The 14,445-nt window shown below is 47.8% G+C and overlaps 2 protein-coding genes across 2 annotated transcripts; both read right to left on the bottom strand.

Moving 5' to 3' along the window:
• Window positions 1–850: 850 nt before the first annotated feature.
• CENPS (centromere protein S) lies at window positions 851–2,989 on the bottom strand. Its single transcript, XM_068171712.1, has 5 exons — window positions 2,946–2,989; window positions 2,729–2,852; window positions 2,313–2,346; window positions 2,026–2,092; window positions 851–1,259 (listed from the first exon to the last, which is right to left on the bottom strand). The coding sequence occupies exons 1-5, from the start codon at window positions 2,985–2,987 to the stop codon at window positions 1,122–1,124; spliced, it is 405 nt and encodes a 134-aa protein (XP_068027813.1). The 5' UTR covers window positions 2,988–2,989; the 3' UTR covers window positions 851–1,121.
• Window positions 2,990–3,996: 1,007 nt separating this feature from the next.
• PGD (phosphogluconate dehydrogenase) lies at window positions 3,997–13,750 on the bottom strand. Its single transcript, XM_068171711.1, has 13 exons — window positions 13,658–13,750; window positions 13,067–13,142; window positions 12,465–12,644; window positions 12,263–12,328; window positions 11,085–11,203; window positions 10,002–10,071; window positions 9,512–9,646; window positions 8,902–9,091; window positions 6,919–7,049; window positions 6,292–6,425; window positions 5,869–5,968; window positions 4,852–4,974; window positions 3,997–4,310 (listed from the first exon to the last, which is right to left on the bottom strand). The coding sequence occupies exons 1-13, from the start codon at window positions 13,663–13,665 to the stop codon at window positions 4,191–4,193; spliced, it is 1,452 nt and encodes a 483-aa protein (XP_068027812.1). The 5' UTR covers window positions 13,666–13,750; the 3' UTR covers window positions 3,997–4,190.
• Between the last annotated feature and the right edge of the window lie 695 nt (window positions 13,751–14,445).

Below are 14,445 nucleotides of genomic sequence, written 5' to 3'. Positions count from 1 at the left end.
GTGAGAACAGAAGATGTATATGAAAAACATCTGACAAGTGAGATGAAACTTCTGAGAACGTTTTAGTAGGTACAGATGTATTTTGTAGCAGCATGCTAAATCCTCTGATCTAACACAGCTTTAAATGGCCCAGGGTAAGTATCCCTACAGCACACGTTCAGGTGAACCCATTGCATGCAACAGTCCAGCTTAATTGTGGCATAGTCAGAGTCAGACAGTGCAACTAATAAATACTCTAAACAGTTTAGTAATTTTAGGCCGATAAACAAAACTACTCAGGCTACCTTCAGGTGAAGCATCCCAGATAGGAATTTACTGGACTTAAGGGAGAAGCTTGCAGGCAACTTTTTATCTGTTTTGCTTCTGAGCACGTTCAGATTGTAACCCTAGAGGCCGCGGCAGGTAAAAAGGTTTCCTGGTGTTCTGAATAGGTACTTACTGCACGCTTTTTACGTCCAGGCTTTCTGCAGTCGCAGGGGTGGCTGTGCTACCCCTGGAAATCCGCGTCCTTTGACTAATTATTTTCACTCTTTGTACAGTTCATTTGCACTGGGTAAGGCTCTGCCAGCCCAGCAGAGGGATCCCTGCCTGCCCCCCTCCAACGCCACGGTGCCACCTGAAAATGGGAATTACTGACAGTGACAACTGCACCCTGCACTGCCACAGGTGGGACACCACACAAAACAAGACGACGGGCGAGAGATGGCAGAGTAAAAACAAAATATCCAAAGTGTCTGAGCAAAAATAGCAAAACTGGAAGCAAAGAAAAAGTCAAAGGAGAAATTTTTACTAAAGAAAGTAGCAGAATGAAGGGTGTTGCACATACTGAGATATGGTTCAGTGAGAATGGTCTATTTCAAATTCTTTATTTAAAGTATTTTATTTTTAATAACAGATATCTTTTGTGAGCAGTTAAGGCACTTTGGCTGTAAGCTCACCGAATTCTGACAGACTTTTCATTTTTGGAACAATAAAAATCCAATCACATTCACCCGAAAAGCTAAAGATTCATTACTGGAGCCAACCTGCAAGAAGAATAGGCTAATTCTGGTTTCTCTAGGACAGTAAGAGAAAATGACCTGAAATGTTACTCGAAAGACAAATCACACCATGGTGGAATCTTAATTTTCAGTCACAGCTGCTTCTTGTTCCCCAGGAGTTCTCTCTCCCTTAGCTGCACTGGACTTCTTTTTCTTCTTCTCCTTCTGCTCCATGTTACTTGATGCAAGCTCTTCACTCTTCTGAGTGATGTATTTTAGCTGGGAACAATAAACTAATCAGTCCTCTACTGGGGAACTTCATTCATTCACAAGACATTAGAAAGAAATACTGAAGAGAAATTAACAGGGCAAATTCTTATTACCAGAAAAATGAGAGACTCCAAAAAACATTTACTTTGCCTTCTCAGGCAAGTTCATGTTGTGTATTTCAAATCATATATGGAAGGAAAAAATCTCCTAACATAAAAGCAAAATTAGTATTGTGGAAGCATTTTTCATGGATCAATATACAGGCATGTTTTAACAGATTCGTGAGTTTTATCCACTGAACATCATACAGATCAGCACAGGAGGGAATACAATGATCCTGTGTTCCCTGAATTAATATTGGCAGACTCAGCACCTTGAGGCAGACTCAAGCTATTCCTGACCTTAGTCTACAACAAAGAAACACAACATCAGGAAAAAGCAAAGTGATTCACGATGCTGTGTCTGCTTACTGCACTTCTGAACTTGGAACTTCAGCAGCCCTGCAGCAACGAGAGCACTGCTGCTTGAACTGAATCAGATCTGTGTTACATCTCACCACACTGAGGCAGTGGCAAGAAGCAAAACAAGATGAAAATTTAAAAAGCACTGGGTTGTGCCTCTCTACCTCAGAAGACAGTGAAATTGCTTATGCAACAGTTGCTTCACCGTGTATAACCTACATTCAAATGAATTGAGGAAAATTAAGGAATTAAGTTAATTTTAAGAATTAACTGGCTTAAGAATGTCACGAGACAGAAAATGCAGTGTATCTCACCAAAGAATTGCTTCTTCTAGCCAAAAGCTTCACGTCTTCTGTAGTGACTGTGGTTCGTTTTGCATGCCTGCATAACATCAAAAAACACTCCTTAACATTTTTACCAACACTTATCGTAAGAGGCCAAGATCAAAAAGTGCCTACAGAGAATTTCTATTTCATAACTTCACACACTATTTAAGTAGCCAACCAAGCCCTTTAAAAGGCTGAATTATGTGTTTTAAAGATTATCTAAGAGCTAATTAAAAAAAAAAAAAAGGAAAGCCTTTGTAACAATCAGTGCATACCTTGCAAACATTTCAAGGTCTCTTGCAAAGATTTCTAGAGAAAACACAAAGATGTCATATATTTTAAAACACTGAGTGGGAAGAGATAACAATACACAAGTTATCCAAGTCAGTTATGCGAAGTGACCATAGCTGGCTACTAGGCACCACTCGTACACAAGCAGGTAGCCACACAATACATCTAAATGCTTTTTGCAGGTCTGAAAAGTCGAACTAGTATTTGCTTGTACTTTAAATAATAATAATAATAATAATAATAATAATAATAATAATAATAACGCAAGCGAACGCCCCGGTGACAGCGCGTTGGGCGCTGTTATTTCTGAAGCCCCGTGCCTCCAGCGACGCTCCTGAGCAGACACGGAACGCGGCGGCAGCCCGGGAACACGAGGCAGCTCGAGGTAACGCAGCTGTACCGCACTGCCGGAAGGTGATCTCCGAGATGGCCGCGATGCTCTGCTTGCTGAACTGCACGGCCTTGTCCTCCTCCACCTCCTGGCACAGGCACCCGACCGAGTAGTGAACCGCGGCCTTCAGCCTCTGCGGGGACCAAGGCAGGGCCCGGCAGTGACACACCGGCCTCGCCCCAAGCCACCGAGGCCGGGGAGGGCGGCCGCGAGTGGCGCTCGGTACCTGTGCGAGCAGCCGCCGCTCCTCGCCGCCGGCCGCCGCCATCGCTGTCCGCGCTGCCCTGGCCGCTCTTCCCGCGCTGCCTTCCCGCTCTGCCCTTCCCGCGCTGCCCTTCCCGCGCTGCCCTCCCGCGCTGCCCTTCCCGCTCTTCCCGCTCTTCCCGCGCTGCCCTTCCCGCTCTTCCCTTCCCGCCCTGCCCGCGCGGGGGCGGGGCCGCCGCCGTGCCGGGCCCCGTGAGGGGGCGCGCGGCCGAGCCGCCCTCAGCCGCGCCGGCTCCCTGAGCTCCCGCCTCATACTGCGTGACCGGCACAACAGGTACGTGCCACCGACCGCGGCACCTCACCCTGTCCGCTTCACCTCCTGCTCCTCTGGTGACTAAGTACGCGTCCTGGCAGAAATGAATACAAAAATCAGGGTGCACACCGCAAAATCTAACAGGTTTTGAGAAATAAAAAGGCCCAGACACCCAGGTGAATTTTCAGATGTCCTGAAGATGACTGGCAGTGGCATTGCAGGGAGAGGATATAAAATAGAGCCAACTTTGCACGTTGCTGTGGGTATTTTTAATTGCCCCGGTGGAAGAAGAGGCAAAGAATCAGATTTGGGGGGAGACGGTGCAAGCACACAGCAACGCAAAGTGTTTTTGCCAGAGCTTAAAACTGAGAACAGTTGGAGGGAGAATGGTGACAGGAGCATGAGTTTTGTTTCTGCATGACCCATCCAGCCTTCACCAAAAGCACAGAGAGCTCAGTGTGACAGGCTGAGCAGCTGAAGGCCCAGGAACTAAATCTGAAAGAGCCAAACTTCTGCCTGTTAGGAATGAACATGGCAACGGAAGGCAGGCCTTCATCTGCCCGGAACCTTGCCTAAGCTCCTGTGCTGTCTGCCACTCTCCATCTCAGCAGTTCCCGAACTGCAGTCATCTCTGTCTTGATCCCTAGGAGTTTATACACTACAATACTGTAAACCTAACATGGCTATAAATTCTATTAAAGACTGCACAAAAACATTTCACCTAGTTTTGGCCAGCACCAGTGGAAAGAAAACACCTCAATACATTTATAACTAAATTTATTTAGTTTTTTTATATGATACATATAGAGAGATATACATACAGGTATGAAATACACCCCCAAGTTATTACAAAAGTGTCCAAACACAAGTTCTAGTGGAGTACAGTAAAAAGTGATATTCTAGAAGAAATATTAGAGATCTACAGTATCTGGGCTCCAAGTGGGAGGATTTCCATTAGACGTTGTAAGCAGAAGAGGACACGTTTCCTCCATGGCCTGTCCAGTTAGTATGGATAAATACCCCTGGCTTTGATAATAATTCATATGTATGTGCACCAAAGTAATCACGCTGAGCCTGGAATGAGAACACACAGACAAACCAGACACACAAATGTCAGTATCATGAGTTCTAGAAGTTGCACCTACTGTTACCTAAGGAGGAATAGTACAAATAAGATTGGACTCCAATATTATAACACTCAAAATTATTTTCTCATTATTAGCAAAACCACTATATCTAATAATATAATATCCAAAATATCTAATAATTAAATTAAGAGTTCTGCAGAAACGCAAGTACAGGATTTCTGCTTGGTACTAATCTAAAAAACAAGCACTTCCAGACATCCAAACATTCAAAGATATTCTCTACAAACCATTTAGGTTCAAAGATGCCATTACCCTTGGTTCACAGATGGAATACAAGCACACAGGGCACTGCCATACCAGTATCTCTGGTGTTCTTTATCCAGCTGTCTCTAAGTGTTTCAATGACATGAATTTCAGGTACGACAGAAATATATTGGGCAATCTATACTGTGAATGATTAGGAGTCTTGCCACTGAGACCTTTAAAGCAATGCTTAAGTAACAGCATGATGAGATTTCAGTACCTACCTGAATCAGGTTAGCTGGCAATATCTCATGCCTGTACCCATCATAAAAAGAAAGTGCTGTAGTGAAGCAGGGCATAGGGATTCCAATCTGCACTCCAGTACTGATCACACGGCGCCAGGACTCCTGGGAGAGAGGAAACGAGGGGGAAAAGGAAACTGATCAGTGCTCACTCACAGGTACGTGCAGGCACATGAACTACTCCAGCACAATGTGTGTGCTGTTTCACCTTCTGTGAAATCCAATAACCAAGTCTGAGCAAATAGAGCAGCAGATTACTGACTTTACATAAACGAGGTTGATCTAAAATAATGGCAAGTAAGACAGAGTTAACAGCAGGATGAGACATGCAGTCAAACCACAGCCTCAAGCAAGGGTGCTAACATCTCAAAAGCATGAACTCAGTGGGGAACGGGGAATGTTCTGAGCTCTGAGGCACTTCCAGCACCTCTCACCAAGCACAGAACAAAGCTCGCCCAAGGGCCTAAGAGGACAGCACTGACACTTCAGACACACGTGGATAATCCTCAGTTCAACTGTTCATCTGGTCTAGTAATTTGCACGGAATATTCAGATTCAGTTACAAGAACTACTAATGATAGTATGAGACTTCTTTTTTGGCCAGATAATGTGGTTTTAATTCCACCCATCAGCTCCATCCAAATCAGGACACTGCTTGCACAGACACAGGCCTAAAGAATGGGTGGGTCTGGAACTGTTGTTCTGGGGCTACTGCAAACAATGGTGCTGGAACAGAGCTTTATGGTCTGCTCAGCTGAAATCCAACTGCACAGCAGGCACAAGACACAGGGCAGTGAAGAGAATGTTCACACGGGCCAGGCATTTTTTCCTCCTATTACGGTCCTTCTGAATTGCTGGATATCTGCCTAAGGCTCTTCTGTACCAGTAAAATGGGAACCTTCAGTTTCCAGACATAGCTTGGTCAGTATCAAAGAGAACAACCATGACAGTCTTGGCTGTAAATTATTGGTTTTATGCTCTCCTTTCCTTGGAACTTACCTGACAATTTTCTACAGCTCTCTTGAAGAAATCATCCAACAGCAAATTCTGGAGCTCAGGGTTTCGATCAAAAGCATCTTTGATTTTTCCCAGGAACACACTAGGCAAAAGTTAGCCAGGAATAAATGTCACAGCTCCCAGCAAAGGCCCAGAATTCAAAACTTACAGTGCCAAAACTTGATTCAGCCAGACTAAGATTCCAAATATGACAAAGACCAAAAAAATTTTCAGCAGTTAAGCCACCAGAATAGTGGGTTCATCTGGTAACCCTTGGTGTTGTCTACAGCCTCTCAGAACCTCACCAGCAGAGTAACTCCATGGATTTTCCAAGGAAATCTCTAGGCTTGTCAGCCAAGCACCTCATAAACTAAACTGCCTGCTCTTCTCCCCTCGGCAGCCAGGTTACCTCCTCATCCCAATTACCTTCTGATGATGCAGCCTCCCCTCCACATCAGTGCAATACCACCGTAATTCAGTGTCCAGCCAAATTCTTTGGCTGCTTGTCTCAGCAGCATGAAGCCTTGAGCATATGAGATGATCTTGGAAGCATACAGGGCCTAAAAAAAAAAAAAAAAAAAATCAAATTCACGTTCCAAGAGAAGTCTCACAAAGTTGAACAACGAACTTCACGGGATACCTACTCTGTTCAGCCCACATCTCAACAGGGATGAGTACAGTAGCAACATTCCAGTTATGTGAGAACCAAAATAGCCTTTCTCGTTGGAAAGTTTGGTTTCAACAGAGCGAGATCAAGAGAGCAATACCAGGCAAAGGCGGGAGTGTTGAGGGGTGGACAAGCTCCTGTGCATGGATTATGATCTCTGTGGCCCATGTAGTTGTCTCTGCCCACCGTGGCTTAGAGTTGAATTCCTTCTGGATCCTTCCTAACCTTCCTCTGGTTAGGAATGGGTCACATTATGCTTTGTGGACATCACAAGACAATGCACAGTGCTGAAAGCTGGAACCAGTTCTCATGAAATATGAACACAAGAGCTCCTCCCCAGGGTTCACAGCATCCCAAACCTGCTCTAACCCTGCACGAGGACTCACCTTGCGGATGTCCTCCAGGAAGGCCTTCTTGTCCCCACTGAATTGGGTCTTTTTGGGCCCTTCCAGCAGCTTACTGGCCTGCACTCTCTCATCCTTGAGGGAAGACAGGCACCGTGCAAACACAGCTTCACCTTTGGGTATGGCAGCAAAGAGGAGATCATTAGAAAGCTGGGCATCCCTGTTCATGTCTGAGATACTCAAGCACCACGAGTGTCACTGAGCCATGAGCCATGTACACGAGCGAAGTAACTGGGGCACAAATGAATTATTCCAGCAGCACTCCTGAGGGGCAACACTGCCACCCAGTACACCCACTGGGTAAGTCTTGACTGATACAGCTTTCAAAAGATAAAAAAGCCACAAGTCATCCACATGAAAATTTATCTTCAGGAACATTTACCAGCTCTCAATTCTGAGAATTTACTTAAATCTTTTCCTATCTATCAGAGACACAGTGTTGCACTGCAATCTAGGGAACAGCGAGGCTGAAGACTTCACCAAGTATTGTATCATGCTTTTAAGATAAAAAGCTGTTCCTTAAATGCCAGCTTACATTAACTGGATCTGCTTTAAAATGCACGCATACAAAATAAGGACAATTAAAATCAAGAATAAATCAGCAGGTTAACTTGTAAGATGAAATAAGGCTCATAAATCTGGTAGGCCCCTAGCACTAGTATTCAGAAGTCCATAAGAATATTTTCTATCATCACTAAATATCATCTGTCAGGCTGGCTCAGTGAGTTCCTAATCAAGCTGGTTTAAGCTCTACTTGTTTGCAACTGAAGCCAGTATTGTAAAATGAGAGAGAAAAAAGTGTGCTTTTCAGGGTCTGATAGAAGGAGAAGCAAGTCTTCATACTGTCATTTTGTTCTGCCCTTTGAGTTGTGACATATCCAAAAAAAAAAAAAAAAAACAAAAAAATCCACACCCCAAAATCAACAACAGTTTTAAAAAAAGAGTGAGTAATGTTTTCACAAGACTCTGGATCCTCCCTACAGCAGGAGAACGTATCACACCTAAATCAGAATAGGCTAATTTCCATTTCTGCAAAAACTTCCTTCTACAGTGGGGAGGAGCAGCATGGTAGGAAAATGAGGAAAAAGCAGGAGTAGCATGACTCTGCTTTTACAAGCAGAAGTTTGCAGGTCATGCTCATGCAGTGACACCACACAGCAACTGCCCAGAGAGCAGCCACGTTTGCACAAGGACTATGGCACACACTTCCCTATCAGCTCAGCGTTACCTAACAATGCTCCCTGGCGCTGCAGAGCACGCATCAGGGAGTGTCTCCTCCACCCTTGATCTTTGCAAGCACCCCACAGAGGAGAATATTAGCAGTACAAGCAGGAAACACTGTTTCAAGCCTAGAACCGAGGGACTGCAGGAGTGGTAGAACATTGAAACCATTTAGAGAACTGTGTTTTGCTGCTGGAATGCAGCCATGTTTCTTTGACAGCTACGCTGCAGTTACTTATCTTTTAGCTACTGAATGTAATTTTTATCTCCAGGACTTGACCAGCCAATGCAAAGGAAAAAGAGGTAGAGAAAGCATGCAAATGAAAGCAAATCTGAGCGCAAATATCCTTTTGACTCATCTGATTTACTCAGTGGGAAGCTCGCTCTGGACCTGTGGTATTAGGGCATTCTAAAAGTGTTGCAGATGTGTTCCAGCTCCTCTGTATTACAACACTCTGAGCAGAGCACTTAGTGTTCCCCTGAAAATCACCGAGTCCTCACAGCACCGCAGACACCACGGACACAGGTTTGACAGCAGGACCGCCAGCATTGAAGGAACAGGGTAAAAACAAGCCCAGCAAAAAACCCCAGCAACAGCTGTCAGGGCAGAAAAGCTGGAACAGCCTACAAGAGCCTCTTCTGCCAGCCCAGCCCTGCTGTGGGCTCACTTCTGAGACTGTATTTTCCCCTGCTCCTTACTGTGATAGGGTACATGGAGGTAGGAAGGATGAAAGCACCAGTTACCGATGAGTGTGACCGGGACTCCGTATTCCAGGGCAGAAATGGCTGTCCACTTCCCTGTGCCTTTTTGCCCTGCACTGTCCCTGATCTTTGGGAGGAGGTATTTGCCATCGCTGTCTTTGAATTTGAGAATATTGGCTGTGATTTCAATCAGGAAAGAGTCCAACTCTGTCTTATTCCACTCCTGAAATACCTGAAAAAGGAGAAAAGTATATACATATTCATACACACCACAATTTGCTATGTCTCCATTGTATCTTTTAATTGATTAATTAATATGTTTTGCCTGCTTGATTGTAATGCTCAGTGTTTCACTAGCTCTTTTCAGGCAAGGTAGTTCACATCTCTACACATGAAGGTGCTTCCTGGAGGGAAATCAACTGTAGCACGGGAAGTGGTTTAGACAACTTTTGTAAGCATTCAGCTGTCTGTGCTCACTGCTCCTACCTCATGTAAAGCTCCTGAGGAATATTGTGCCTCACTCTTGCAGGAGGCATGTCAGAAAAATTCACTTCATGTACATGCAGCAGCTTTACCCAAGCCCAGCACCTCACCAGTGGCAGACAGACACCGTGGCACAAAAAAAGGAAAGACTTTAAAAACTGCAAATCACCTTTGCCATCTCATCGTGCTCCATGCCCACCACATCTTTCATCAGGTGATAGGCCTCACAGATCAGCTGCATGTCTCCATACTCAATCCCATTGTGCACCATCTTCACAAAATGCCCAGCTCCTTCCTCTCCCACCTGTTTGGAAACATCCAAAAATCCCCTCAGCAACAGCATGGTCATCACTTCCAGTGTTTAATACCTGCCCATGGCTTCTTCTGCCTACAGGAGGGAATCGAAGACAGTGCTAACTGAAACCAGTGGGTCACAGGTCCATTTAGCTCCCCCAGCACATGACCCAGCCATAAAACTTTGTCTTTCCATTGCGTGGTATGAGTTATCAGAGATGGTGGATTGGAAATGAACACAGCCAGAAAATCAACCGCTGATGGTGCTGTGTTTATTGTGCACAAACATCCACGAGCTTCAGCAACCAAAGGGCCTAAGCATGGATCTAACCCCAAGTTAGGGTCAGTATCAAACAACTATTTACCCAGTCACAACAAGGTTCCCCAGATCCCACTTTAGCAGCAATGCTTTGAAATATGGTCTTGATGTGGGGCCTGTGGGGAGAAAGAATACACCTTAGCAGCCAGGCAGGGGATACAAACACCACACGAGAAAACAGATAAAATCTACCAGTATGATGCCTCCTTCTGTAACCTGCCAAAAGGCAGCCTGGGCTGAGGGCAGTTGGCAGGTTGATAACCCATCCACACAGCAATGTCAATTAAATATGTTTTTCCCAGCTAGACATTGGAACAATCAAGTCATGCTTCCAACGCTGTACGGACAAGCGTAATGCACTTCAAGGAGCCCAAATATCCTCTCCATTTGAACACAGAAGCTGTCCTTACTTAGCTGATCAAGGCAAAAGATGATTGGGCAGAAACTTACTGTTGTTGCTATCAAATTTGAACAGGCTGATACAGGTATGAAACACTAACACAAATGGACAGGCACTTAAGAGATACTAAAGCTCACTTAAAGCCTACACACTCCTTTTCTTTCCACATCTATACAGAGAATGGGCAACCAGGGATAAAGTCTGATATGAGCATTGACGTGCAGTCCTTTACTGAAGCATGAGTACGAAACAGCACAGCAGCATGCAGAAACTGGCAAATAAAGTGATGGATTGTCGTGGTTTGACATGGAAGTGACAGCACTACAAACATGTACTGAAGCTCCTTTTATAATGTGCCACTACAGGGCCATTGGCTGCTGCCTGATTCATGGTTAGCAGCTTCCCAAGTGTGCACAGCCTCAAAAGAAAAAAATAAGAAATAATACTTGTTTAAAATCTAAGCAAAATTCCCTTCTCCCTTCAGATGTCTGTAGGTCCTACTTTTGCCCGTGGATTCCTGGAAGAAAAGCCTGCCTTTGTTCTGCCTTACATGAAGGCTTAGCTGTGCCCCATGACCCCAGCCAGGTTGAGAAATCTGGAGCCTTGAGGAAGTGAGATGGCAACATCTTGTTCTCTCCACACCCACACCCTCCTCTTTCCCTCCCTCAGTGCACAATGTGAATTGTTGCAAACCATTCTGAACAAGAAAATATACAATTTCATGCTTACCAGGCTTCCTTGGCTCCTCCTGGCATGAGAGAAGGTCCGTATCTGGCACCCTCCTCCCCGCCACTAACTCCACTTCCCACAAACAAGATGCCCTTTGCCTGTAGCTCCTTACAACGTCTCTGGAACAAAGAGCAGAGCAGCACTATTCAATTTCGTTTAATGCCAGAGCCTTACACACAAAGGCTAGCAATTCAGATGTAAAATTAGGTTTTCAGTTCTGCTTTGGATGTGGTAGAAGCCAACCTCAAGAAAGCTTGTTCATACACCGAAGTGAGCATTAGGACACTTCCTGTTGCTTTGGATCCCTGCAAAAGTGACATGGTGAGAAAACAAGTCCTTATAAAGACCAGACAGACATGAGCAGCACCGAGGCCAGAAAAGGCTTGGAATTAGGTGACACGTACTGTGTGAAGATGTGGGGGAGGCAGGTTAGGCCCAAGGAGGAGTTGCTGAGTGCATTGCAGAGAGCAGGTGCAAGCACAGAAAACAACAAGTAATTGCCTCTGAGCCCAAGAGGGGCACAGGCCGAGATCCCCGAGGACAGCTGCAAGCTCCTCAAGCACTGAGCCTCGCTGAGCTTTCCACTCTGGCATGGCCAGCTCCCTTATCCAAGATCAGGGGCTCAGGGCAGGAAGACGAACATGAGCACCTCTTCTAAGATTCAGAAATAGCAATCTGAATGCAATGTTTTCACCTGAGCACCCCAGACAGGCTAATGCAGCTTCTGTAACTTCTACAGTTACAGCCTGTTCACAAGCAGGTAATTACTCTGCTGCTTCCACTACCAAGACAGCCAGACCAGCAGTTCTGTCTTACTGGATTGTCCTGCAGTCACAAAGGATTAAGAAATAGCAACGAATCTATAAATACCCTTAGACTTATAAATCTCCCTGGAAACTCCCTAAGATTGTAAAATTAAATTTTCTAAAGGCCTTCACGCTTTAAAACACATTGAAAAAAATATTCTCTGGTGATCTCGGTAACTTCTATAAAAACATTCTTATAGTGCAGTCCTTAATTGCTTTTTAACAGGCTGCATGATTTAATTTTGCAGAAATAAGTTTGGCTTTTCCAGAGCGCAGGGGTGATGGCATCTTATTGAGTGACTGCTCTGATGATCAGAAGTGGAAAAGTTGTGTGTATTTTATTCACCCAGTTCAGGTAGGAAACAGGCTTACCGTGGTATCTCTATACTCAGAATTGCCACCATCAATTATGATGTCTCCTGTCTCCAACAATGGCACCTGTCAAACATAAATCAGCATTTTGGTTTTCTCCATACATTCAAAACCTCACTAATGATGAATAACTGAGACCTTCCAGAGGAAACTCCTCCAAAAGACAGCAAGAAGTCTCAGGTAGAATGAATGTGTGCCTCACCAATTTATTGATGAAGTCATCCACTGCACTTCCAGCCTTCACCAGCAAGATAATGCGACGGGGCTTCTTCAACGTGGAGACCATCTCCTCCAGGCTGTGAGCACCGATCACTTTGGTTCCCTTGGCCTCGTTAGCCAGGAAATCATCCACTTTGGAAACTGTCCTGTTAAAAGCACAAACCTGGGCGGGCAAGAAAACACGTTAATAAAAGCTGCCAACCGAACAGTAACTTTAGCTCAGACTACAAATTATACAAGCAAGGTGCAACATCCCGTGCTTCCCACTTCCACCTTTGTGACAGGCAGGGAGGAACCTGAGCGTGTCTTTGCAAGTGCCTCGGGAACCTGTGGTTAATGGCAAGGCCAAGGCAAACTTCAGGGAAAAGTCATGCATAATTAACATATCAGGTGCCAGCTGAGTACAGGCATGCACCACTCTTCTTCTCTGGAAACAGGACAAAGGCCAGCACAGGGCACAACTAAAAGGAGGAAATAACGCCCATTAGATCATCACAACTGCGGGGGGAAAGCACCCTCAGAATGCTCAGCTCCAATCCCAAGTGCTACTAGTCAGCCTTTCTAAAAATCTGTTTCCTCACTTACCACGAAGCCGTGGTCATTCATGTTCAAAATCAGGTTCTGACCCATCACGGCCAGTCCAATCAAAGCAATGTCAGCTCTGGAATGTGAAAGAACGAAAGAGCCAGGGAAGTCACGAGCAGTGATCCAGCATTAGCGTCCGTACCTGTCAGGCTGCTCTGAGCATGCCAGCTGCCAGGGCAGCCCATCCTGCCTAACGAACGCGGAGATCTGAGTTCACTCTGTCAGCTACTACTGCGGCAGATCCCAGCGCCGAGGCTGTGCGGAGTCACCGGCAGAGCCCCCGCGGCGAACAGCGCATCGGGGCCTCGCAGCGCCGCGAGCCGGCTGCAGCCCCACCGCGGCGCGGCCGCCCCGGGCCCCGGGCCCGGCTCCCGGCTCCCGGCCCGGGCCCGGGCCCGGCTCCCGGCTCCCGCCCCGGGCCCGGCTCCCGGCTCCCGGCCCGGGCCCGGCTCCCGGCTCCCGCCCCGGGCCCGGCTCCCGGCTCCCGCCCCGGGCCCGGCTCCCGGCTCCCGGCCCGGGCCCGGCTCCCGGCTCCCGCCCCGGGCCCGGCTCCCGCCCCGGGCCCGGGCCCCGCTCCCGCCCCGCTCTCACTCGGCCATGGCAGCGGCGTTCGGGGCTCTCCGTTCTCTCCCGGTTCTCCCCGGTCTCTCCGTTCTCTCCCCGGTCTCTCCCGGTTCTCCCCGGTCTCTCCGTTCTCTCTCCGTTCTCTCTCCGTTCTCTCTCCGTTCTCTCTCCGTTCTCTCCCCAGTCTCTCCCGGTTCTCCCCGTTCTCTCCCCGGTCTCTCCGTTCTCCCCGGGCTCTGCGGGCTCGGCCAGCGGCGCGCGCCGCTTCCCCTCCTCAGCCGCGGGCGGGGCGGGGCGGGGCCGAGCGCGCCCATTGGCTCTTGAGGCGACTCCGCCCCCCGCCCATGGCCCGATGTCCCGAGACCACGCCCCCTTAAAGCGGCAGTGGCGCGGCGGGTGCGGGCCGGGCTCCGCGCTGTCCCCGCTCTGTCCCCGCGTTGTCCCCGCGTTGTCCCCGCGCTGTCCCCGCGCTGTCCCCGCGCTGTCCCCACTCTGTCCCCGCTCTGTCCCCGCGTTGTCCCCGCGTTGTCCCCGCGCTGTGCCCGCGCTGTCCCCGCTCTGTGCCCGCGTTGTCCCCGCTCTGTGCCCGCGTTGTCCCCGCGCTGTCCCCGCGCTCTGCCCGCGCTGTCCCCGCGCTGTCCCCGCGCTGTCCCCGCTCTGTGCCCGCGTTGTCCCCGCGTTGTCCCCGCTCTGTGCCCGCGCTGTCCCCGCGCTGTCCCCACTCTGTCCCCGCTCTGTCCCCGCGTTGTCCCCGCGTTGTCCCCGCGCTGTGCCCGCGCTGTCCCCGCTCTGTCCCCGCGCTGTCCCCGCGCTGT

This window comes from Anomalospiza imberbis, chromosome 23 (genome assembly GCF_031753505.1).
Source record: "Anomalospiza imberbis isolate Cuckoo-Finch-1a 21T00152 chromosome 23, ASM3175350v1, whole genome shotgun sequence".
Lineage (NCBI taxonomy): Eukaryota > Metazoa > Chordata > Aves > Passeriformes > Viduidae > Anomalospiza > Anomalospiza imberbis.
Note: the sequence above shows the minus strand (reverse complement) of the source record. Positions and strands in the feature narration are given on the sequence as shown.